This window comes from Chlorocebus sabaeus, unplaced genomic scaffold (genome assembly GCF_047675955.1).
Source record: "Chlorocebus sabaeus isolate Y175 unplaced genomic scaffold, mChlSab1.0.hap1 unalloc_scaffold_464, whole genome shotgun sequence".
Lineage (NCBI taxonomy): Eukaryota > Metazoa > Chordata > Mammalia > Primates > Cercopithecidae > Chlorocebus > Chlorocebus sabaeus.
Window position 1 is genome coordinate 128,248 of NW_027327775.1, and position 25,881 is coordinate 154,128.

The following is a 25,881-nucleotide window of genomic DNA, read 5'->3' on the forward strand; positions in this document are numbered from 1 at the left end:
GACGTGAGCCACCGCGCCCGGCTGGCACTGCACACATTTCTAAACCCGTCACGGGAAGCAGTTCTCACCAGGGCCCCCCCCGCACTGCGGGAGAGCAGGGAGCCCCGTTCAGCGGCTTCGCCTGCTATAGGAATCATCACAGCACCCACACCCGGGGCGTGGCAGACGGAGTCTGAGGGTCACGATCCCCCTACCCGGGACAGACGTGGGGACATCCTTCCCCCTCCTCACCCCACGAGGACACAGCATGTCCCCGAAAATATTCTTGATGCAGGCGACCAGGTACTCGTGCAGGTCCTCGCTCAGCCCCTCGAAGTTCCTGCAGGCCAGGATGACCACCTCACGCGGGTGCCGCTCCAGCCACTCCGAGATTTCCGTGAGCGTGTCCTGGGGAGGGCGGGAGGCCGGACTGAGTCCTGCATGACTCCAACAACCCGGGGAAGGCCGGGCGCAGTGGCTGACACGTGTCATCCCGGCACTTTGGGAGGCGGAGGCGGGCGGACCACCTGAGGTCAGGAGATCGAGATCATCCTGGCCAACACGGTGAAACCCCATCTCTACTAAAAATAGAAAAATTAGCTGGGCACAGGGGCACACGCCTGTAATCCCAGCTACTCGGGAGGCCGAGGCAGGAGAATCGGTTGAACCCGGGAGGCGGAGGTGGCAGTGAGCCAAGATCGCGGCCACTGCACTCCAGCCTGGACGACAGAGTGAGACTCCGTCTCAAAAAAAAAAAAAAAAAGCAACAAAGAAATCCCCGTCATGGACTCCCAGGGGTCAGTGTCTCCTGTCTGGGTCTGCAGGTGACGTCCCCATCCCATTAAAGGCCGAGCATCTCCTGTCCAGATCTGCATGTGGCCATTTCATCCCCACGGGAGCTTGGCCACCTCCGGCTCTCCCATTTCGTCCCCACGGGAGCTTGGCCACCTCTGACTCTCCCCGTTGCGTCCCCCTCAGCCCGGCCGCACCTCCACCAGGGCCGTCGTGTACACCATGTGGACAAAGTGCAGGTTCTTCTCCGAGCCCTCCAACATGTGAGCGATCCGCAGGTCCAGGTACCGCACCCCGGCATCCAGCTGCTCCGTGACGTCCAGCACCTGTGGACAGAGGCTGCCGTCAGGTCGGCCTGGCTGAGCGCCGCATCTGGGGGCTCAGGAACGGGCTGCGGGGATTGTGCACCCACACGTCCTGCTGTCCAGGGGGACGTGGACATTGAAACAACAGCTGTTTGTTGGTGCTGGGAGCTCTGCAGCCACGGGGACCTGCATTGGGAAAACCTGATCTCCGGGGACCTGGCCTCTTTCAGCAGAGCCTGCAAGACTCTGTCCTGGGGAAGGGCACCTACCCCCGCCCTGACATGGGTCTCACCCACGTCCCTGCAGGTCCCCAGTCACCCTCTTTCCGGCTGTCACCGGAAGGGGTTACAGTTGGGGCAGAAAGAAGGAGACAGGCCGGGCGCGGTGGCTCACGCCTGTAATCCCAGCACCTTGGGAGGCCGAGACGGGCGGATCACGAGTTCAGGAGATGGACACCATTCTGGACAACACGGTGAAACCCCATCTCTACTAAAAATACAAAAAAATTAGCTGGGCGTGGCGGCGGCGCCTGTAGTCCCAGCTACTGGGGAGGCTGAGGCAGGAGAATGGCGGGAACCCGGGAGGCGGAGCTTGCAGTGAGCCGAGATCGCGCTACTGCACTCCAGCCTGGTGACAGAGGGAGACTGTGTCTCAAAAACTAAAAAATAAAATAAGCAAATAAAAACACTGTTCCCCTCTCCTCTGCCTTTGGGAAGGGGGCTCCGGGTGGGCAGCAGGTTTTGGTTTTCATCCCGTCTCCCCGGCTGGGATAGGGGCTGTGTTTTGCTACAAAAGCCACAGTCACCATCTGCCTCCTGAACCCACAGGGCACCACTCAGACCCTACCTGGGTGACGGGCCATTTCAGCACCGCAGGGCACGGACCCTACCTGGGTGAGACCATGTCAGCACCATGGGACGCGGACCGTACCTGGGTGACGGACAATGTCAGCACCGCGGGGCACAGACCCTACCTGGGTGACGGACCATTTCAGCACCGCGGGGCATGGACCCTACCTGGGTGACGGACAATGTCAGCACCGCGGGGCACGGACCCTACCTGGGTGACGGACAATGTCAGCACCGCGGGGCACGGACCCTACCTGGGTGACGGACGATGTCAGTACCGCGGGGCATGGACCCTACCTGGGTGACGGACGATGTCAGTACCGCGGGGCATGGACCCTACCTGGGTGATGGACGATGTCAGCACCGCGGGGCACAGACCCTACCTGGGTGACGGACATTCCAGCACCACGGGGCGCGGACCCTACCTGGGTGACAGACAATGTCAGCACCGCGGGGCACAGACCCTACCTGGGTGATGGACGATGTCAGCACCCCGGGGCGCGGACCCTACCTGGGTGACGGACATTCCAGCACCCCGGGGCGCGGACCCTACCTGGGTGACGGACATTCCAGCACCGCGGGGAGCAGACCCTACCTGGGTGATGGACGATGTCAGCACCCCGGGTCGCAGACCCTACCTGGGTGAGACCACGTCAGCACCACGGGGCGCGGACCCTACCTGGGTGACGGACAATGTCAGCACCGCGGAGCACGGACCCTACCTGGGTGACGGACGATGTCAGCACCGTGGGGCATGGACCCTACCTGGGTGACGGACGATGTCAGCACCACGGGGCGCAGACCCTACCTGGGTGAGACCACGTCAGCACCACGGGGCGCGGACCCTACCTGGGTGACGGACGATGTCAGCACCCCGGGGTGCGGACCCTACCTGGGTGATGGACCATTTCAGCACCACGGGGCGCGTGATGCAGGGGAAGGCCTTGTTCAGCAGCTGCAGCAGCCGGGACTCCTCGTGCGAAATGGGGGACTTCTTGTTCAGGCAGTAGGTCATGGTGTCGTGGCTCCCTGAGAGCAAAGCACACGCAAACATGTCACCATCGGGCCCGTCCCTGCCACCTGCTGTGAGCCGCTCGGCCGCCCGCCTACAGCACAGGCACAGGCATGGCGGGAGGGGTGGACACCGTCCCCCAAAACTCACGTCCCCTGGAACCTGGGAACGGGACCTGTGTGGAAACCAGGCCTCTGCAGATATGAGGTTGAAATGAGATCATCCTGGAGTAGGGCAGGCCCCAAATCCAGTGACAGGTGTCCATCTAAGAGACAGAGGAAGAGACACAGACACAGAGGAGGAGGCTACGTGGAGACAGAGGCAGAGACTGGAGTGATGCGGCCACAAGCCCAGGGGATGCCTGGAGCCCCCAGGAGCTGGGAGAGGCAGGAAGGATCCCCACTCTAGAGCCTCAGGAAGGAACTGAACACAATTTAAATGACTTGAGTGGTGATCACCAAAAGAGCTGCTCAAGTCCTAACTCCCCCCAGTAACCAGTTTGGAAATAGGGTCTTTACACATGCAATTGAGTGAAGGCTCCCAAAATGAAATCATCTTGGCTTTGTGGTGGGCCCTAAATGCAATGACAGGTGTCCTTAGGAGACACAGACCCAGGGGAGACCTCATGGAGACGGAGGCAGAGACCGGAGTGATGCGGCCACAAGCCCAGGGACGCCTGGAGCCCCCGGGAGCTGAGAGAGGGAGGAAGGAGCCTCCCCTGGAGCCTCTGGAGGAAGTGTGGTCCTGCCCATATCTTGATTTCAGATTTCTATAACTAGAACTGGGAGAAAGTAAATTTCTGTTGTTTGCCGTCTCCTAACGTGTGGTCACTTGTCATGGGAGCTGCAAGAAACACAGACCTTTGTGGAATCTGACTGATGGCTGACGTTTGCATTTACTGCCTATGACACACAGTTGTTGTTTCTTAAGATACGTATATTTAAATATATACAATATATTTATGAATATAACACTTAAATATCAATAACGTAAATATATGTGTGTATATACAGATATACATGTATTTATACGGATATGTATATATCTGTATATATAAAACTGAAAATGTATATGTGTGTATATATATACACATATACACGTATATATACACATGCACATACATACACATATATACACATATACACATACACATATACACATGCACATACACGTATATATACGCATATACACGTACATATACACATACACACATATACACATATATACACATACACACATATACACGTATATATACACATACACACATATACACATACACATATATACACATACACGTATATATACACATACATATACACATATATGTACCTACACACATATACATGTATATATACACATACACGCATAGCTGTATATACAGATATACATGTATGCTCATATGCACATATATACACATATACACGTAGCTACATGTGTACACACGTCTGTATATGTGCATGTGCATATATGTGTGTGCATAAATACAAATGTGTAGACATTGTGCATGTGTATGTGCCTGTATCTACATGTGTACATGTATAGGCATATGTGTACATGCACATATACCTGTGCGTGTGCATAGGGGCAAGCATCTACACATACGCGTATGCATGTGTCTATGTGCTTGTATGTACATGTTTATGGACATATATGCATGTATGTGTATGGATACCTGTGTGTGCATATGTGCAACGTTACATATGGACATGAACGTGTGTGCATGTGTGGGTGCATCTGTGCATGTGTGCGTTCATAGATGTGCATAAGTATGTGTGGACACATCTGCACATCTGCATGCATACGTGAGCCTACATCCATGTATACATGTGTGCATATCTGTGAGCCTCTGTCCATGTATACATGTGTGCATATGTGTGTGCTTATGTGCATGTATACATGTGCCTGCATAGGCCTCCGGGTGTGTGCTTCCATGTGCATATGTGTGGGTATGTGCATGTGTGCATACGTGTTCATGTATGTGTTTATAGGTGTATGCATGTGTGTGCATTTATGTGTGTGCATGCATCTGTGTTTCCATGTGCATGTGTGTGTATGTGCATGTGTATGTGCATGTATGTGTGCATGTGTGCATGAATGTGTGTAAGTTAACGTGCCGGAGTGCATGTGTGTTTGTGTGTGCAGGCATGTGTATGTTTCCATGTGTATGTGTGTGGTTATGTGCATGTGTTCATGCATGTATGTGTGTGCATGTGTGTGCATGCATGTGTGCATACGTGTGCATGAATGTAAGTGTACGTTCCTGGCTGCATGTATTTGTGTGTGCATGCATGTGTATGTTTCCGTGTGCATGTGTGTGCATGTGTGTGTGTGCGTGTGTGTGTGCATGCATGTGTGCCTACGTGTTTATGTGCGTCTGTGTCTGTGATATGGTTTGGTGGTGTCCACAGCCAAATCTCATCCTGATTTGTAGCTCCCACAATTCCCAGGTGTCATGGGAGGGAGCTGGTGGGACGTCACTGAATCTTGGGGGGGGGTCTTTCCCATGCTGTTCTGGTGACAAGAAGTCTCCTGAGATCTGATGGTTTCAGAACGGGGAGCTCCGCAGCACATGCTCTCTTGTCCGCCACCAGGTAACCCGTGACTTTGCTCCTCATCCACCTTCTGCCATGACTGTGAGGCCTCCCCAGCCAGGTGGAACGGTGAGTCCATTAAACCTCTTTCTTTTATAAATTACCCAGTCTCAGACATGTCTTTATTCGCAGGGTGAGAACAGACCAACACAGTATGCACGTGTGTGTGTGTCTGTGTGTGTGCATATGTGTGTATGTGTGTCTGTGTGCATATGTGCGTATGTGTGTCTGTGTGTCTGTGTGCATGTGTATGTGTGTGTGAATGTGTGTATGTATGTGTGCATGTGTGTATGTGTGCATGTGTGTATGTGTGCATATCTGTGTATATGTGAATGTGTGTGTATGTGTGCATGTGTGTGTGAATGTGTATGTGTGCATATGTGTGTATATGTGTGTGTACGTGTGAATGTATGTGTGAATGTGTATGTGTGCATGTGTATGTGTGCGTGTGTGCATGTGTGTGCGTGTGTATGTGTGTGCATATGTATGTGTGTGTGCATGTGTATGTGTGTGCATATGTATGTGTGTATATGTGTGTGAATGTGTGTATGTGTGCATGTGTATGTGTGCATGTGTGTATGTGTGAATGTGTGTGCATGTGTATATGTGTGTGCATATGTATGTGTGTGTGTGTGTCTGTGTGCATGTGTATGTGTGTGTGAATGTGTGTATGTATGTGTGCATGTGTGTATGTGTGCATATCTGTGTATATGTGAATGTGTGTGTATGTGTGCATGTGTGTGTGAATGTGTATGTGTGCATATGTGTGTATGTGTGTGTACGTGTGAATGTGTATGTGTGCATATGTGTATGTGTGCATGTGTATGTGTGCGTGTGTGCATGTGTGTGCGTGTGTATGTGTGTGCATATGTGTGTGTGTGCATGTGTATGTGTGCATGTGTGTGTGCATATGTGTGTGTGCATGTGTGTATGTGTGAATGTGTGTGCATGTGTATATGTGTGTGCATATGTATGTGTGTATATGTGTGTGTGCATGTGTGTGCGCATATGTGTGCATACGTGCACGTGTGCATGTGTGGGTGCATACATGCCTTGTATGCGTGTGTCCATGTGTGTGCATGTCCATGCCTATGTACATATGTATATGCACACACGTGCACACTGTTCACGTGTGTATCCACGTCGGTGTGATTTGTGGGATTTCCCCACACCCAGGATTGCTCCTGCAGCCAGCATCTCCACTGGGGAACGCAGAGGTAACAGCCCCCGCCCCACCCCACCCTGCCCTCACCTGGGATGGAGAGGTGGTGGAGGGGCACATCCCAGAGCCGGGGACACAGTGCCGACATCCAGTCCTCGTTCGCATTTCTGCAGCGCAGGTTGGAGAAGCTGCTGGAAGTGCTCACCTGCCCGCCCATCGGAGGTGAACCCTGGGCAACCTGAGGAAGGAGAAGAGAGAGAGATTTTTTATGGTTAAAGTTCGGCTGCTTACACAGGGGTCATGGCTTCCCCTGGGAGGGGCTGGGGTGGTGGAGAGTGTGGTGTGGAGATCAGACTTCCTAGGAAAGGGGAGAGAGGGGCCGGGCACGGTGGCTCCCGCCTGTCATCCCAGCACTTTGGGAGGCCGAGGCGGCGGATCACGAGCTCAGGAGTTCAAGTCCAGCCTGGCCAACATGGTGAAACCCCTTCTCTACTAAAAATACAAAAATTAGTCGGGCGTAGTGGCGGGCACCTGTAGTCCCAGCTACTCGGGAGGCTGAGGCACCTCGTGGTCCACCCGCCTTGGCCTCCCAAAGTGCTGGGATGACAGGCATGAGCCATCACTCCTGGCCTTCTCCCTTCCTTCTTTGTTGCCTAATAAATTCTCCGTTCCTTAAAACCACTCCACGTGTGTCCATGCCATCTTATCTAAACTGGCGCGAGACCAAGGACCCCGGTGTTCCTCCAGTCACCGGAGCTGGAGCATTTTGGTGCATTGGCCGGGAATTCATGCATGAGAGCGGTGAGGAGGGGACGAATCTCACCCTCAGATCTGCCCTTTAATCTCAGGGTTGTCTTCCAGCTATCCTACCGCAAAGCTTTCCTTCTTCCCTTCCTTCTCTATCCGCGGTCTCTCACTCTCTGTCGAATGCACGGGAATTTTTACAGCCTAGGGAAGGAATCCTGTTGGGCCACACCAGGAAATGCTGTCAACCAGGGATACAGCTCAGGAAAACGCTGCTGTAGTCTTCCAGGAATAGAGTTCTCCCAGGGATACAGCTCAGTCTTCCAGGAATAGGGTTCTCTCCTTTCCCCCTAAATAAAGTTACTTGGTACTAATTCTCTAGCAGGTGCATGGTATTTCCTTTTTTTTTTTTTTTTTTTTTTTTTTGAGACAGAGTTTTGCTCTTTTTGCCCAGGCTGGAGTGCAGTGGCTTGATCTCAGCTCACTGCAACCTCCGCCTCCCAGGTTCAAGTGATTCTCCTGCCTCAGACTCTCGAGTAGCTGGGATGACAGGCACCGGCCACCACGCCTGGCTAATTTTTGTGTTTTTAGTGGAGATGGGGTTTCTCCATGTTGGTCAGGCTGGTCTCGAACTCCCGACCTCAGGTGATCTGCCCGCCTCAGCCTCCCAAAGTGCTGGGATGACAGGCGTGAGCCACCGTGCCCGGTCGGTGCATGGTATTTGTAAGGCAACAGAGCACCCTAGTGGGAACAGAAATCCTCTTCGTGGCCGGGCAGCACTTTGGGAGGTCGAGGCGGGCGGATCACGAGGTCACGAGTTCGAGACCAGCCTCACCGACACGGTGAAACCCCATCTCTAGTAAAAATCCAAAAATCAGCCAGGTGTGGTGGCACACGCCTGTAATCCCAGCTATTCAGGAGGCTGAGGCAGGAGAATCGCTTAAACCCAGGACGTGGAGGTGGCAGTGAGCCGAGATCACGCCACTGCACTCCAGCCTACTGACAGAGCAAGACTCCGTCTCGAAAAAAACAACAATAATAAAAATAGGCACCAGGAGGAGGCCCAAAAAGAGAAACCTCAGGAGAAGGACAAAGCCTCTAGCAACAGCTTGGCAGGCTTGCAAACTCCAAGATCCCCCCAGGTGCATCCGGTAGTTGCTAAAAGTGTGGCAGGCCAGGACATTTTAAAAAAGGAATGGCCGGGCAGCAAGACAGAGTCACCTCGCTCCCGTCCAGCCTGTGGTGAAAAGCAGTGGAGACAGAACTGCTCCCAGAGTTGGAGGTCAGTGGGTGCAAACCCCCTGCTCCAGTGGCTCAAAATGCCATCACAGCACACGGCCCTGGGCGATTCCGGAAACAGAAGAAAGGAAAGCAGACCTCCTTCTGAACACTAGAGCCAGCCTCTCTCCTTTCTCCTCCCTCGTCCAGGCCTCCCCACTTCCTATAAGGGGCATCTCAGGAAAAACTCTAATCCAATCTTTTTCTCAACCTTAGTGGTAGTTAGGAGGACCTATTTACATACGTTTCCAAGCCACTGTCATGCCAGCTCTACTGTCATGAACAGCCTCCAAGTTAAGCCTAGGAAACAACTGTTTCCACTGCACACAATGAGCCAGGACGACGGCCCTCTAGGGACAGCTCTTAGCCAGCAAACAGCCAGTAAAGCAAGATAAGCAAAGTCACTCTCCGGAGACTGAAGAGCTCAATTAGCTGATAGCTCTTATAACAGCACTTAAATTACGCCAGGGAAACGGAGCTAACATGTATGCTGATTCCTTGGATGCTTTCCTGGCAGCTCACGCTGCCATTCAGAAGGAAAAGCATCTTCTTACCACGAATGGATCTCCTATAAAATATCACCAGGAAGGTAGGGCGCGGTGGCTCACGCCTGTCATCCCAGCACTTTGGGAGGCCGACGCGGGAGGATCACCTGAGGTCGGGAGTTCGAGACCAGCCTGACCAATGGGATGAAACCCCGTGTCTAGTAAAAATACGAAAGTTACCTGAGCCTGGTGGCGGGTGCCTGTCATCCCAGCTACTCAGGAGGCTGAGGCAGGAGAATCGCTTGAACCCGGGAGATGGAGGTTGCAGTGAGCCGAGACTGCACCACTGCACTGCAGCCTCGGCAAGAAGAGTGAAACTCTGTCTCAAAAATATAGACAGATAGACAGACAGATAGATAGACATAGAGAGATAGATAGATATAGACAGATATAGATATAGAAAGAGATAATAAAGAGAGAGATATATATAGACACATAGATATATATAGAGATGATAGAGAAGATAGATAGATAGATAATAGATAGATGATAGATAGATAGATGATGGAGATAGGTAGATGATAGATAGATGATGGAGATAGGTAGATAATAGATAGATAGATAGATAGATAGATAGATAGATAGATAGATAGATAGATGATGGAGATAGGTAGATAACAGATAGATTGATAGATAGATAGATATATGATAGATAGATAGATACATAGATAGATAGATAGACAGACAGATAGACAGATAGATAACCTCACCAGGAAATTAGCAGGTCATTATTCTCAGTTTTTCTTCCAGGAGAGACAGCAGGGATGTATTGGAACATCAAAAGGGAACAGACAAAGTAACCCAAAGGAAAGAGACTAGCTGATCAGGCGGCCAAATCAAAGGCAAGCAAGCAAGGCACCAACACACTTCCAGCCCTTCTAATCCAGGAGGACTCCATAAAAGAAACTAAACCTCAGTATTCCACTACAGAAATAGAGAAAGCCCCTTCTCCAGGGTAGGCTTTTCAGCTGCTGGGCTCCAGTCAGGATGGCAAACTCTATTTGCCAGCCTCCAGCCAATGAAGGTTTTTGTTTTTGTTTTTTGAGACGGAGTCTCACTCTGTCCTCTAGGCTGGAGGGCGGTGGCGCGATCTCGGCTCACTGCAACCTCCGCCTCCCGAGTTCAAGCGATTCTCCCACCTCAGCCTCCCGAGTAGTTGGGATAACATGCGCCCGCCACCACGCCCAGCTAATCTTTTGTTGTTGTCTTTTTTTAGTAGAGATGAGGTGTCATCATGTTAGCCAGGATGGTCTCCATCTGCTGACCTCGTGATCCGCCCACCTCGGCCTCCCAAAGTGCTGGGATGACAGCCGAGAGCCACCGCGCCCGGCCAGAGGTTCATAAAATCCTTCACCAAAGCTTTTCACTTGGGAGAGGATAAAACGTATCAATGTGCTCAGAGATTTGTTTTCAGACAGAAAAACCTCTCAACTGGGTAAGCATGTAACCTCTCTAGCTCACTTCCAACAAAAATTAACACAACTACCAGAACGGCAACCCCTGGAAATAAAACCACCTTTATCTCACCCAGGAAATCTGGTGTCAGTGAAAACTGTCCTCTCTCTCCTTCGCTAAGCCAAGCTGGGAAGGGCCCTGACCCTGTTCTTCTCGAACCCTCTCAGCAGTGAAAGATACCGGAATCAACACCTGGATACATCACGCTCAAGTCAAAGCCTGACCCGCTGAGGGCACAAGCCCTAACAGCCCAGACGAATGTCCTGAAAAAGAGGAGATCTTAGGCCGGGCGCGGTGGCTCACGCCTGTCATCCCAGCACTTTGGGAGGCCGAGGCAGGTGGATCACAAGGTCGGGAGTTCGAGACCAGCCTGGCCAACACGGTGAAACCCCATCTCTACTAAAAATACAAAAATTAGCCAGGCGTGGTGGCGGGCGCCTGTAATCTCAGCTACTCAAGACACTGAGGCAGGAGAATCGCTTGAATCCGGGACGCGGAGGTTGCAATGAGCCAAGATCGCACCACTTTACTCCAGCCTGGGTGACAGAGCAAGATTCCATCTCAAAAAAAATAATAATAGTAATAATGGAAAAAGAAAAATACGAGATCTGAAGCTAAACCTCATTTAAAAAAAAATAGCTGGGCATGGTGGGCGCGGTGGCTCATGCCTGTGATCCCAGCACTTTGGGAGGCCAAGGTGGGTGGATCACGAGAGGTCAGGAGTTCAAAACCAGCTGGCCAGCATGGTGAAACCCCATCTCTACTAAAAACACAAAAATTACCCAGGCATGGTGGCGTGTGCCTGTCATCCCAGCTACTCAGGAGGCTGAGGCAGGAGAATCGCTTGAACCCAGAGGCGGGAAGCTGCAGTGAGCAGAGATTGTGCCTTTGCACTCCAGCCTGGGCGACAGAGCGAGACCCCGTCTCAAAAAAAATCCAAAGTTCGTTCCCAGGACTGTGACAGTACCGGAAGGGAACGTGGAAAGCGCATACAGGACCCTAAACGGAATCCTCACTGAGGATGGGCTCACGGAGGACATTAAACGCATCAGCCGTATTATGAGAAGTGACAAGATCAACTTCTTGAGGGGAAATACTCAGGCAGATCCATGGCAGGGCTGCTGAGGTCCGTGGATGGGACATCTCTTTTCTTTGTACAATCCCATTTCCTGTTACCATTCTCTACAATAAACTCAATCACACGCTGGCAAAAAAAAAAAAAAAAAGTCGGGAACAGACCGGGCACCGTGGCTCACACCTGTCATCCCAGCACTTTGGGAGGCCAAGGCGGGCAGATCACCTGAGGTCAGGAGTTCAAGACCAGCCTGGCCAACACGGCGAAACCCCAACTCTACTAAAAATACAAAAATTAGCCGGGCGTGAGGGCAGACGCCTATAATCCCAGCTGCTCAGGAGGCTGACACGGGAGAATCACTTGAGCTCGGGAGGCAGAGGTTGCAGTCAGCCGAGACGGCGCCACCACACTCCAGCCTCGGGGACAGAGTGAGACTGTCTCAAGAAATAAACAAATAGGTCATGCTGGGTGGCCCACGCCTATAATCCCAGCACCTTGGGAGGCTGAGTCGCGTGGATCTTTGAGGTCAGGAGTTCAAGACTAGCTTGGCCAACATGCTGAAACCCCCCCTCTACTAAAAATACAAAAAAATTAGCCGGGCAGTACTAACATGGCCTGTAGTCCCAGCTACTCGGGAGGCTGAGGCAGGAGAATCGCTTGAGCCTGGGAGGTGGAGGTTACAGCGAACAGAGATTGCACCACTGCACTCCAGCCTGGGCGACAGAGCGAGACCCTGTCAAGAAAGAGGGGAGGGGAGGGCAGGGGAGGGGAGGAAGGGGAGACAGAAAAAGAAAAAGAAAGAAAGGAAGAAAGGAAAGAGAGGAAAGGGAGGGAAGGAAGGGAAGGGAGGGAAGGACGGAAGATGGGGTCTTGCTATGTTGCCCAGTCTGGTCTGGAACTCGCGGACTCAAGAGATCCTCTCATCTCAGCCTTTCAAAGTGCTGGGATTCTAGGTATGAGCGTCTGTGCCCGGCCTGCTTCATAACTTTAATCTTTAACCGAGTAAATTAACTCCTGGGCCTTCTGCGCACAGACACAGAACAGAAAAAACTCCATCTGTAATGCAGGTGAACTTGGAAAACGGGGCTTGAGAATTTTGCACATTAGGTGGGAAGAAAGCCCCATTCTGGGCTGCATATTAAATTACTGTGGGGCCGGCCAGGCGCGGTGGCTCAGTCCTGTCATCCCAGCACTTTGGGACGCCGAGGCGGGTGGATCACCCGAGGTCAGGAGTTCGAGACCAGCCTGGCCAACATGGTGAAACCCCGTCTCTACTAAGAATACAAAGATCAACCAGGCACGGTGGCGCACGCCTGTCATCCCAGCTACTTGGGAGGCTGAGGCAGGAGAATCACTTGAACCCGGGAGGCAGAGGTTGCAGTGGGTCGAGGCATCGCCACTGTGGTAAGAGTTTTTTTTTTTTTTTTTTTTTTTTTTTTTTGAGACGGAGTCTCGCTCTGTCGCCCAGGCTGGAGTGCAGTGGCGCGATCTCGGCTCACTGCAAGCTCCGCCTCCCGGGTTCACGCCATTCTCCTACCTCAGCCTCCCGAGTAGCTGGGACTACAGGCGCCCGCCACTGCGCCCGGCTAATTTTTTTTCTATTTTTTAGTAGAGACGGGGTTTCACCATGGCCTCGATCTCCTGACCTTGTGATCCGCCCGCCTCGGCCTCCCAAAGTGCTGGGATTACAGGCGTGAGCCACCGCGCCCGGCCTTAAGAGTTATTAAGACATTATTTTAGACAGACGGAGACGAAAACGGGGCCGGGGGTGGTGGCTGACGCCTGTACTCCCAGCACTTTTGGAGGCTGAGGCGGGTGGATCACCTGAGGTTGGGAGTTCAACACCAGCCTGACTAACATGATGAAACCCCGTCTCTACTAAAAATACAAAAATTAGCCGGGCGAGGTGCCGCACGCCTGTGATCCCAGCGACTCGGGGGGCTGAAGCAGGAGACTCGCTTGAACCCGGGAGGCGGAGGTTGCAGTGGGCAGAGATGGGGTCACTGCCCTCCAGCCTGGGCAACAAGAGTGAAACTCCCCTATCTCCAAAAAAAATGTTAAAAGGAGGGAAAGAGAGGAAAAGGGGTCCTTGGACGGTGTTTTCCCAGCTCCAAAAAACGTTTCCTGTCTAGCGTGAAAGCCCCGCTCTCAGACCCGGCTTGGCAACGTTTAATATGTAAATACGGGCCGTTAAAGCTGGGCGCAGTCAACAGGGCGCTTCCCACCGACGCCGTCCTGCCCTCGCCCCCACCTGTGCCTGACATCCTGGCCGCCCCCACACGTTCCCGCCCTCCCGGCCGCCCCCACACGTTCCCGCCCTCCCGGCCGCCCCCACACGTTCCCCCATCCCGGCCGCCCCCACACGTTCCCGCCCTCCCGGCCGTCCCCACACGTTCCCGCCCTCCCGGCCACCCCCACCTGTGCCTGACATCCCGGCCGCCCCCACACGTTCCCGCCCTCCCGGCCGCCCCCACCTGTGCCTGACATCCCGGCCGCCCCCACACGTTCCCGCCCTCCCGGCCGCCCCCACACGTTCCCCCATCCCGGCCGCCCCCACACGTTCCCGCCCTCCCGGCCGCCCCCACACGTTCCGCCATCCCGGCCGCCCCCACATACCGCCAGGCGCGTAGAACATCATGGCGCCTGTATTTGCATATGACGGGGCTGGGCTGGGCGGGCCAGGTTTTTCGCGGGCTACGTGAATGACAGGCCTGGTCAGACCAATCCGCTGAGCGCTATGCAAATGAGCCACGCCTCCTCCAGGCGCCGCGTTCCCCGGGCTGGGCTCCTCCCTCCTCCCTCCTCCCTCCGCTTTGGAGCCCCCCGTCCCTCTGTCTCCGTCCGGGCTACTTCCTTTTCCTTTCCCCCTTCTCGCCTTTTTCTTTTTCTTTCTTTTTTTTTTGAGACGGAATTTCGCTCTGATTGCGCAGGCTGCAGTGAAATGGCGCGATCTAGGCTCCCCGCCGCCTCCGCGGTGCTGGGATCCCAGGCCTGAGCCACCTGCCCGGCCCTCCCTTCCCTTCCCTTCCCTTCTTGCCTGTTAAACGCTCCGCTCCTTAAAACCACTGCACGGGTGTCCGTGTCGCCTTATTTAATTCCACTGGAGAGGAAGAACCTGGTGTTCCTGCACCACCAGAGCCTATCACCACTGCACTGCAGCCTGGGCGACAGAGCAAGACTCTGCCCCCCAAAATACACATATATAAATATATAATATATGTTTATTAGATATAAATATAATATATATATTTATTATACATAAATAACCTGGTGTTCCTGCACCACCAGAGCCTATCACCACTGCACTGCAGCCTGGGCGACAGAGCAAGACTCTGCCCCCCAAAATACACATATATAAATATATAATATATGTCTATTAGATATAAATATAATATATATTATACATAAATATATAATATTTATACATAAATATATAATATGTATTCATAAATATATAATATTTATTATATATAAATATATAATATATAAATATATAATATATAATATATATAATAAATATATACAATATATAATACATAGTATATAAATGTATATAATTTATATAATCTATAAATCATAATTTATATATTGTTTATTATATAATTTAATTATATATGATGTAAATTTATATTATATAAATATTACATTAATATATAAATATATAAATATATATTACATAAATATAATATATTCATTATATATTTATATAATTTTATGTATTAATATAATATAAAAATATATATTACATAAAATTTTATATATATTATATAAATGATATATAATAAATATGTGATATATAAATTGATATATAAATATATAAAATAAGTATATAAATATATAAAATATAAATATATAATGCTGAAAATAAGGGAAGAGACTCTTTTCATAAGGGCATTTTAGAAAGCCTGTAAATTCTTTCTTTGCCTCTGAACTGTATATAACTTTTTGGGTTTTTTCTTTTTTTTTTAAATACAGAGTTTCACTCTTATTACCCAGGCTGGAGTGCAATGGCGCCATCTCGGCTCACTGCAGCCTCCACCTCCCAAGTTCAAGCAATTCTCCTGCCTCAGCCTCCTGAGTAGCTGGGATTATAGGTGCCTATCATCACACCTGGCTAATTTTTCTGTTTTTAGTAGAGACAGGGTTTCACCATGTTGGCCAGGCTGTTCTTGAACTCCTGACCTCAGGTGATTCACCTGCCTCAGCCTCCTAGTGTGTTGGGATTACAGGCGTGAGCCATTGCGCCGAGCTGTATGTACGATTTTTTTTTTTAAGACAGAATTTCACTCTTGTCACCCAGGCTGGAGTGCAATGCTGCGATCTTGGCTCACTGCAACCTCCGCCTCCCAGGTTCAAGCAATTTTCCTGCCTCAGCCTCCAGAGTAGCTGGGATGACAGGCGTCCGCCTCCACGCCTGGCAATGTGTAAGATTTTTCAGGGCTAAATCATCCTGTTGAGAGTTTCACGTGTCTGCAATGTTCCGTGGTGGACCAGGGGCCTCCTCTTAGAAATGAGACCTGGAGGGGCCGGGCACGGTGGCTCACACCTGTCATCCCAGCACTTTGGGAGATGAGGTCAGGAGTTTGAGACCGGCCTGGCCAACATGGTGAAACCCCATCTCTACTAAAAGTACAAAAAGTAGCCGGCTGTGGTGGCAGACGCCTGTAACCCCAGCTACCCAGGAGGCTGAGGCTTCAGAATCGTTTGCACCCAGGAGGCGGGGGCTGTGGTGAGCTGAGATCACACCCCTGCACTCCAGCCTGGGTGACAGAGTGAGACGCTGCCTCAAAAAAAAAAAAAAAAGAAAAAGAAAAGATAAAAGAAATGGGACCCAGAGGAAGGGAAGAAGCCCAGGCCTCCTGGGGAAGAGACAAACTTCAGCTGAAACTGCAGACCCACCTTGGGCCCCAAGTGCAGGGGGACTTCGGAATTCGAATTGTTGATCTTGAGCCCAGAATGAAAGGCCTGGTCTCCCCCTGGGCTGCAAGAAAGGACGAGATCCTCTGGGTCTGCAGCTCCTGGCGGCTGCCCGTGCTGCCTTCTCGTCCACACTCAGGCAGGGCTTCCCAGCTGGCTGCAGGTTTTGTTTTTATTTACATCATCTTCCAAAAATCCCTTCCTCCCAGACCCAGCAAGCCAGACGAGCTCAGGCCTTCCCGGCTGCGGGGACTGGGCAGGAGGGAGGGAGGGAGGGAGGGTCCCCAGAGCCTGCAGGGCCCAGGAGGAGGAACCCATTCTTTATCAGCCTTCGGGAGGTCAGCTCAGCCTCAGGCTCTTTCTTCAACAGAAGCAACAACACCTGTGCCTCTGGGTCCCCAGGAGGGTGGTGGCCCCTTCTCTGCAGCCAGCTGGAAAAGGCCCAGGACGGAGTCCCCTCCCCCTGCACAGCTGTGCAGTGATCTGCCTGGAGCATCCCAGGAGGGACGCTGTGAGAACCTCCGAATTTCCAGGGTCCCAGGGCCGCAGGGTGGAGGGGAGGTTAAAATGCTGGTCTGGGTGGCGCCCGGCGGCTCACGCCTGTCATCCCAAACACTTTGGGAGGCTGAGGCAGGTGGATCAGCTGAGGTCAGGAGTCCGAGACCAGCCTGGCCAACACGGCGAAACCCCGTCTCTACTGAAAACACAAAAGTAAACCGGGTGTGGTGGCAGGTGCCTGTCATCCCAGCGACTCGGGAGGCTGAGGCAGAAGAATCCCTTGAACCCGGGAGGCGGAGGTTGCAGTGAGCTGAGATCTCGCCATTGCACTCCAGCCTGGGGGATAAAGCCAGACTCCCATCCAAACACAAAAAACCTTCGTCTCCACACCCTGTTATCTTAATGGAGATATTCCTTTCTACAAATAACACGTGTGTGTGTGTGTGTGTGTGTGTGTGTGTGTGTGTAGAGACAGGGTCTTGCTCTGTTGCCCAGGCTGGAATGCAGTGACACGATCTCAGCTCACTGCAGCCTCCGCCTCCTGGATTCAAGAGATTCTCCTGCCTCAGCCTCCAGAACCGGTGGGATTACAGGCCCCTGCCACCGTTCCCAGCTAATTTTTCGTATTTTTAGTCGCGAGTGGGTCTCACCGCATTGGCCAGGCCGGTCTCAAACTCCCGAGTTCAGCTGATCCGCCCGCCTCGGCCTCCCAAAGTGCTGGGACGACAGGCGTGAGCCACCGCGCCCGGGCCTAATAAGAACTCTTTCAACCAATTGCCAGTCAGAACAATTTTACAATCTAGTTCTGACCTGGAAGTCCGCCTCGCCGCCCGTCGTGCTGTCCTGCCTTCACACATTTAACCCGTCAGGCCTCTGAGCCGAACCTCAGCCGTTATCACCCCCGCGACCTGCACGTACACCTCCCGGAGGCCTGCAGGAGCCGAGAAGTCGGGAGCAGTCGAAGCAAAGAACGACACAGAAGCAAAACAGCCAGTGCCTGCCGTCACTGAGTAACTAAAATGACCACGTTTTCCTGTTCTGACTCGTCCCTGCCCTACCTTAGCTGATCCATCGACCGTGTGCCCTTCGTCTTCTGGACAATGAGTCTTAGGATGTGTCCACCGTGCGCCTTGTAACCCCTTCCTCTGCTAACAGTAGATAACCGTGGGGAAAAGAAAGAGGGATCAGACTGTTACCGTGTCTACAGACATAAGAGACTCCACTTTGTTCTGTCCTCGGAGAAATTGTTCTGCCTTGAGAAGCTGTTAATCTGTAACCCCAGCCCCAACCCTGTGCTTGCAGGAACGTGTGCTGTGTTGACTCACGGTTTAATGGATTTAGGGCTATGCAGGATGTGCTTTGTTAAAAAAGGGCTTGAAGGCAGTGTGCTTGGTAAAAGTCATCACCATTCTCTAACCTCTAGTACCCAGGGACACAAACACTGCGGAAGGCCGGCCGGCCGCAGGGACCTCTGCCCAGGAAAACCAGGTATTGTCCAAGGTTTCTCCCCATGGGATAGTCTGAGATACGGCCTCGGCCTCGTGGGAAGGGAGAGACTGACACCCATAAAGGGTCTGTGCTGAGGAGGATTAGTAAAAGAGGACGGCCTCCTGGCAGTTGAGACTCCGGAAGGCCTCGGTCTCCTGCTGGTCCCTGGGCAATGGAACGTGTCGGTGTAAAACCCGACTGTGTGTTCTATTTACTGCGATAGGAGAAAACCGCCTTAGGGCGGGAGGTGAGACGTGCCAGCGGCACTGCTGCTGTTTCGTGTTTGCATTCCAGATGTTTGCATCCGAGATGTTTGTATAGATGTTTGTATTCATGCAAGGCACGGCACCTTTCCTTAAACGTATTGATGACACAGAGATCTCTGTTCGCATGTTTTCCTGCTGACCCTCTCCCCACTGTTACCCTATTGTCCTGCCACATCCCCGTCTCCGAGATGGTAAAGAGATAATGATCAATGAACACTGAGGGAACTGAGAGACCCGTGCCTGCCTGGGGTCGCTCAGCGCCGGGCCCCTTTCTCTATATTTATTTCTTTTCTCAGCACCTGACACACAGAAACCCCCACAGGTGTGGAGGGGCCGGCCGCCCCTTCAGATCCGCACCTTTGGCTGTCATTTTCCGTGACCTCCCCAACTCCTATAAACCCACCCCTTCCCCATCTCCCCCTTTGCTGACTCTCTTTTCGGACTCAGCCCACCGGCACCCAAGTCAGTAAACAGCTTTTGTGGCTCCCAGGAAGCCTGTTTGGTGGTCTGTTCACACGGACATGCTTGACAGAACCCAGGTTCCTCTTACACGTTCTGATTCAGGTCTGACGTCTCCTTAAAAGGTGTAAAACCAAGCTGTCCTCGACCACCTGGGGCCCAGGGCGTCAGGACCTCCTCAGGCTGGGCCGCAGGCTCGTTCCCAACCTCGGCAAGAAACACTTTTTTTTTTTTCCGATAGAGTCTCGCTCTGTCGCCCAGGCTGGAGTGAGTGGTGCGATCTCGGCTCACTGCAACCTCTGCCTCCCGGGTTCACGCCGTTCTCCTGCCTCAGCCTCCCGAGTAGCTGGACTACAGGCACCCGCCACCACGACCGGCTAATTTTCTGTATTTTTAGTAGAGACGGGGTTTCACCGTGTTAGCCAGGATGGTCTCGATCTCCTGACCTCGTGATCCGCCCGCCTCGGCCTCCCACAGTGCTGGGATGACAGGCATGAGCCCCCACACCCAGCCAGCAAAACACACTTTCGAAATGTCCTGAGGCCTGTCTCACATACTTTTTGGTTCAGAACACTCAAGGAAACTGGTGTCTCCCAAGATAGGCCAGACCCAAAGGTGAACAGTCACATCCTCTGTGTCATGAACGGTTCCACCAACTCCAGCTGTGGTCATCCTCCTCCCCTCCCGTCACAGTCCCTCCCCTCCCATCAGAGATGCCTTCATCACACCCCAGGTCCCCGGACCGCTGAGGGGCGTCCCCTCCCGTCCCCACATCCCCCATCCCTCCCCACACATGACAAAGTTGAACAGGAAGGAACCCCAGGTGGCCCCCAGTCCCAGCCACGTCTGCCGTCTCCTCCAGACGGCACATGGGAGTGGGGTCTGAGGCCGCCCCACAGAGCACTGACCCTTCCTGGGGGATGTTCTCTCCACCCGGGTCCCCTCCACCCCCGTCCCCTCCACCCCGGTCCCCTCCACCCCGTTCCCTCCACCCCGGTCCCCTCCACCCGGGTCCCCTCCACCCCCGTCCCCTCCACCCCGTTCCCTCCACCCCGGTCCCCTCCACCCGGGTCCCCTCCACCCCGTTCCCTCCACGCGGGTCCCCTCCACGCGGGTCCCCTCCACCCGGGTCCCCTCCACCCCGGTCCCCTCCACCCCCATCCCCTCCACCCCGGTCCCCTCCACCCCGTCCCCTCCACCCCGGTCCCTCCACCCCCGTCCCCTCCACCCGGGTCCCCTCCACCCCGTTCCCTCCACCCCGTTCCCTCCACCCGGGTCCCCTCCACCCCGGTCCCCTCCACCCCCATCCCCTCCACCCCGGTCCCCTCCACCCCGTCCCCTCCACCCCGGTCCCTCCAGCCCCGTCCCCTCCACCCGGGTCCCCTCCACCCTGTTCCCTCCACCCCGTTCCCTCCACGCGGGTCCCCTCCACGCGGGTCCCCTCCACCCCGTCCCCTCCACCCGGGTCCCCTCCACGCGGGTCCCCTCCACCCGGGTCCCCTCCACCCCGGTCCCCTCTACCCCCGTCCCCTCCACCCCGGTCCCCTTCACCCCCGTTCCCTCCACCCCCGTCCCCTCCACCCGGGTCCCCTCCACCCCGTTCCCTCCACGCGGGTCCCCTCCACGCGGGTCCCCTCCACCCCGGTCCCTCCACCCCCGTCCCCTCCATCCTGGTCCCCTCCACCCCGGTCCCCTCCACCTGGGTCCCCTCCACCCCGTGGCCTTTGCCGTCGCCGTCGCCGTGGGACTGCACAGATGACGGACGGGCCGAGCCGCCCGTGACCTGCCAGCCAGGTGAGACGCCCACACCTTCCCGTCCGCTGAGTCCTCAGGGAGCCTCGTGTCCCAGAGCCGTGAGTGGCCGTGACCCGCACCTGGAACGCACGGGGCGAATAGCTGCTGGGTGAATCCACAGAAGGACCGGACCGGAGTGCTCAGATCCCGGCATCCCCCGTCCACCGTCCCCACAGTCCCAGCTGCCCCGACCTCCCCATCCAGGCCCCGGTGGCCGAGTGACGACGTCCGACCGGTCCAGCAAGCCGTGGCCCCCAGGCTCATTCCCTGACCGTCCCGGGCCGTGTCCACACTGGCTCTGGCCCAGCAGACAATTCCGGGCCTGCGAGGGTTACAGGCCACGGATCGCAGGCGACCGTCCCCCGGCCCGTGCCCCCGGCTGAGGCTCCCGGGACGAGGAGGAGGAGAAGGAACCTGAATGATGGAAAGGCGGGTTCCCCATCCCCAGCCCGCCGCGGGCGCTGTCCCCGGCCCCCACGTCCCCCGCAGGGGAACCGGCTTCAGCAGCACGGGGTGGACATACTCACCTTCCAGCCGCGCGAGTCTCAGAGCTCCTGGCCGCTCCCGCCGGTGTCTGCGGGGGACTGTCCCTGAAACACACACACCCAGGCCGCTGCCATTGGCTGGCACCGACATTCCTGCCGGAGGAGGAGGGACGTCCCGCCCCGCCACGCGTCTGTCCCCACCCGGCTGGGCAGCGAACGCCGCCCCGAACTCACACGGGGACCCCAATGCCCAGGGTCAGGGGAGGGCCGGGGTCCCCCAGGGAACACAGCAGTGTCCCCGGAGTCCCCCAGGGTCAGGGCAGGGCCCGGGTCCTCACAGACCAGGACCAGGGGCAGGAAGATGCCCCAGGGAACCCAGCATTGTCCCCAGAGTCCCCCAGGGTCAGGGGAGGGCCCGGGTCCTCACAGACCAGGACCAGGGGCAGGAAGATGCCCCAGGGAACCCAGCATTGTCCCCAGAGTCCCCCAGGGTCAGGGGAGGGCCCGGGTCCTCACAGACCAGGACCAGGGGCAGGAAGATGCCCCAGGGAACCCAGCATTGTCCCCAGAGTCCCCCAGGGTCAGGGGAGGGCCCGGGTCCTCACAGACCAGGACCAGGGGCAGGAAGATGCCCCAGGGAACCCAGCATTGTCCCCAGAGTCCCCCAGGGTCAGGGGAGGGCCCGGGTCCTCACAGACCAGGACCAGGGGCAGGAAGATGCCCCCAGGGAACCCAGCAGTGACCCCGGAGTCCCCCAGTCAGGGGTTTGCAGACAGCAAGGACGTCCCCAAGCTGTGTTCAGAGGGGCCCCTGCAGGGGACACGGAGGTTCTGACGGACGGGCCCCACTCAGGCCACTGGCCACGGCCGCGGTGGGTCCCCCGGAGCCCCCAGGTCGAGGTGAACAGGTGCTGTCGTCTGAGCCCCGGGAACAAGGCATGGGACCGGCAGACTGAGGCCTGCAGGCTCCAAGCGCCTTGGCCAGCGACCCGACCGGGGTCTTCCCCTGCAGGTTCCCACCTCTCCCGGCCCCCGTGGGCCTCGTCCGTCCGGGCCCTGAGCAGCCTGTGATTTCTCCGGCGGTGGAAGTGGGTTCTCCCAGCGCTGCCCACGCCTGGGATCTCTCCCCGGAGGCTAACCAGGAGCCCGGGTCAGGGGTCTGTTTGGGGCCCGTTCCTGCCTCCCCCTGCTCCTCCTCCCCTCTCCTCCCTCCTCCCCCTGCTCCTCCCCCTCTCCTCCCTCCTCCCCCTGCTCCTCCCCCTCTCCTCCCTCCTCCCCCTGCTCCTCCCCCTCTCCTCCCTCCTCCCCCTGCTCCTCCCCCTCTCCTCCCTCCTCCCCCTGCTCCTCCCCCCTCTCCTCCCTCCTCCCCCTGCTCCTCCCCCTCTCCTCCCTCCTCCCCCTGCTCCTCCCCCCTCTCCTCCCTCCTCCCCCTGCTCCTCCCCCCTCTCCTCCCTCCTCCCCCTGCTCCTTCTCCCTCCTCTGCCTCCTCCTTCCTCTCTTCACTGAGACTCCCTGTCTCTGCCCACGGCCCCCTGCGGCTTCCTCTTGGCCCATCAGTTTCCTCCCTTCTGCCTCTTTCCCCCTTCGCCCTCCTCCCTCTTCCCTTCACTGAGGCCCTGCGGGGACACCAGCCTGTTCCCCGCCTCCTTCCACAGCCCTGGGAGAGCCACAAAATGACCTGTGCCCTGGTGTGACAGGGAGCAGGAGGGCGGCTTCCACCTCCTCACACAGTCACGGGCCGGCCCTTCCTCCCTGCGTGTCCTGGGCGGCCAGGTGTGGGCTGGACACCAGGTGGGGACATCGTGTGGGTGGAGGGACGTGTGGTCCGAGCCTCGGCGCTGCCTCTTTCCTGCGAGCCGAGGGTTGTGAATGGTGCTTGAGTGAAGTGGGCCCAGAGTGAGCCCCTGTCAATTGCTGGGACTTCCCTGTTGACCGTGCCCTTGTGCCCGGCAAGGGGTGTTTGCAAACCCCTCCCAAAGCGGGGCCCGGAAGCCCTTGGTCCAGGTGCTTCCCACAATGGAAAATTCTCTTCTCCACTAGAAAATCACATGACCGCCGGGCGCGGTGGCTCAAGCCTGTAATCCCAGCACTTTGGGAGGCCGAGACGTGTGGATCACGAGGTCAGGAGATCGAGACTATCCTGGCTAACACGGTGAAACCCCGTCTCTACTAAAAAATACAAAAAAACTAGCCGGGCGAGGTGGCAGGTGCCTGTGATCCCAGCTACTCAGGAGGCTGAGGCAGGAGAATCGCTTGAACCCGGGAGGCGGAGGTTGCAGTGAGCCGAGATCGCGCCCCTGCACTCCAGCCTGGGTGTCAGAGCAAGACTCCGTCCCAAAAAATAAAAAATAAATAGAGAGTCACCAATTCTGTTTCCCCTATCCTTGCTGAGAAGCGAGATGACATGGAAAGGATACGGAATTGTCTTACCCCTTTACCAGAGAAAAGGGGCACCTTTGGGAGGCCAAGGCGGGCGGATCACTAGAACCAGGAGTTCAAGACTAGTATGGCCAGCATGATGAAACCTCGTCTCTACTAAATAAATATATATATATGTGTGTGTGTGTGTGTGTGTAAAATGTAGCCAGGCATCGTGGCACGCACCTGTAATCCCATCTACTGGGAAAGCTCACTGCAACCCCCGCCTCCCCGGTTCAAGCGATTCTCCTGCCTCAGCCTCCTGAGTAGCTGGGACTACAGGCACCTGCCACCATGCCTGGCTAATTTTTATATTTTTAGTAGAGACGGGGTTTCACCATGTTGGCCACGCTGGTCTCAAACTCCTGACCTCGGGTTATCCACCCGCCTCGGCCTCCCACAGTGCTGGGATGACAGGCGTGAGCCACCTTGCCTGGTCAGACATACTGATTTTTATGAGCAATCCGTATAGGCTTCCTAAATCACACCTCTGGAAAATGTATTCTCCGCGTCTATAGCTCTTATCTCCGCAGGTTTGTGGGTTCGGGAAGCAGGGCATGATTTTGCATTCTAAGTACTGACTAAAGAACGGTAAGGCTGGCCGGGCGCCATGACTCACGCCTGGAATCCCAGCAGTTTGGGAGGCTGAGGCGGGTGGATCCCTGAGGTCAGGAGTTCAAGACCAGCCTGGCCAACACCGTGAAACCCCGTCTCTACCGAAAATACAAAAATTAGCCGGGTGTGGTGGTGGCAGGTGCCTGTAATCCCAGCTACTCGGGAGGCTGAGGCAGGAGAATCACTTGAACCCGGGAGGCGGAGCTTGCAGTGAGCTGAGATCCGGCCACTGCTCTCCAGCCTGGGCGACACAGCGAGACTCCATCTCAAAAAAAAAATAAATAAATAAATAAGAGAAGGAGTGATTCCCTCTGGCTCAAGGGATCACCCCGATCCCAGGTGCACCTGTCCCTGCAAGTCCCGAAATGTCCTCTGACCACACACACAGCAGGAGAGTCACTCAATTTTGTAGAGAAGAGTCAAAACAGATACAAACACCTGGTCCAACCCACCCGTATTCAACAATAACACAGATTACCACTTTCCACAGATCAAGTCAACAGAGATTGAAAAAGCAGCACGTTTGGGAGGCCGAGGCAGGCAGATGGTCTGAGCCCAGGAGTTCCAGACCAGCCTGGGCAACAGAGCGAGACCCTGTCTCTACAAAAAACATAGAAATTAGCTGGGCGTAGTGGTGCGTGCACTTGTAGTACCAGCTACGCAGACCTCATCCCTCCTCCCGTAGCCCCAGCTACTCAGGAGGCTGAGGAGGGAGGATCACTTGGGCCCAGGAGGTCGAGGCTGAGTGAGCTGTGATCACACCACTGCCCTCCAGCCCGGGGGACACAGCGAGATCCTGTCTCTACCGAAAAAGGAAAAAAGAAGGACTTCTGTCTACAATACTGACAGTTCCTGAGATGCCTCCTGACGTATCTCAAGTTCGGCCTAAACGTTTCCCTGTACACAGTGAACTGCGACGTTAACGGGAGGGAGGTGTAAACAGACCAGAACCTACTCTCGTGCCAATCACTGAATTTCAGCCAAATGTTCAAACCGGGTTCAAACGAGGTAAACGCCAAGTTGCACCCAATGCAGCCGTGTCTCTGCCACACTTCTGCTTTCTGTGTGTCCTTTTCTTTCTTTCTAGATTTCTTTCTTTCCTTCCTTCCTTCCTTCTTTCTTTCTCTTTCTTTCCTTCCTTCCTTCCTTCCTTCCT

General features: G+C 54.8%; 1 protein-coding gene across 6 annotated transcripts in view; it reads right to left on the reverse strand.

Moving 5' to 3' along the window:
• Positions 1-21,805, reverse strand: part of PLCXD1 (phosphatidylinositol specific phospholipase C X domain containing 1) — a 38,472-nt gene extending 16,667 nt beyond the window's left edge. For 2 of the 6 annotated variants that reach the window (XM_073014222.1, XM_073014221.1), the window contains exons 1-5: positions 9,437-11,909; positions 6,780-6,927; positions 2,817-2,953; positions 969-1,097; positions 232-387 (exon numbers count right to left, since the gene is read on the reverse strand). In XM_073014222.1, the coding sequence (XP_072870323.1) occupies positions 232-387; positions 969-1,097; positions 2,817-2,953; positions 6,780-6,927; positions 9,437-9,463 (597 nt within the window). In that variant the 5' untranslated portion in view covers positions 9,464-11,909. Of the gene's footprint in view, positions 1-231; positions 388-968; positions 1,098-2,816; positions 2,954-6,779; positions 6,928-7,512; positions 7,847-9,436; positions 11,910-12,396; positions 13,185-14,402; positions 14,435-21,735 lie in introns of those variants that run through there. The other 4 variants (XM_037986272.2, XM_037986273.2, XM_073014223.1 and 1 more) reach the window with 4 other exon arrangements.
• Positions 21,806-25,881: the final 4,076 nt, after the last annotated feature.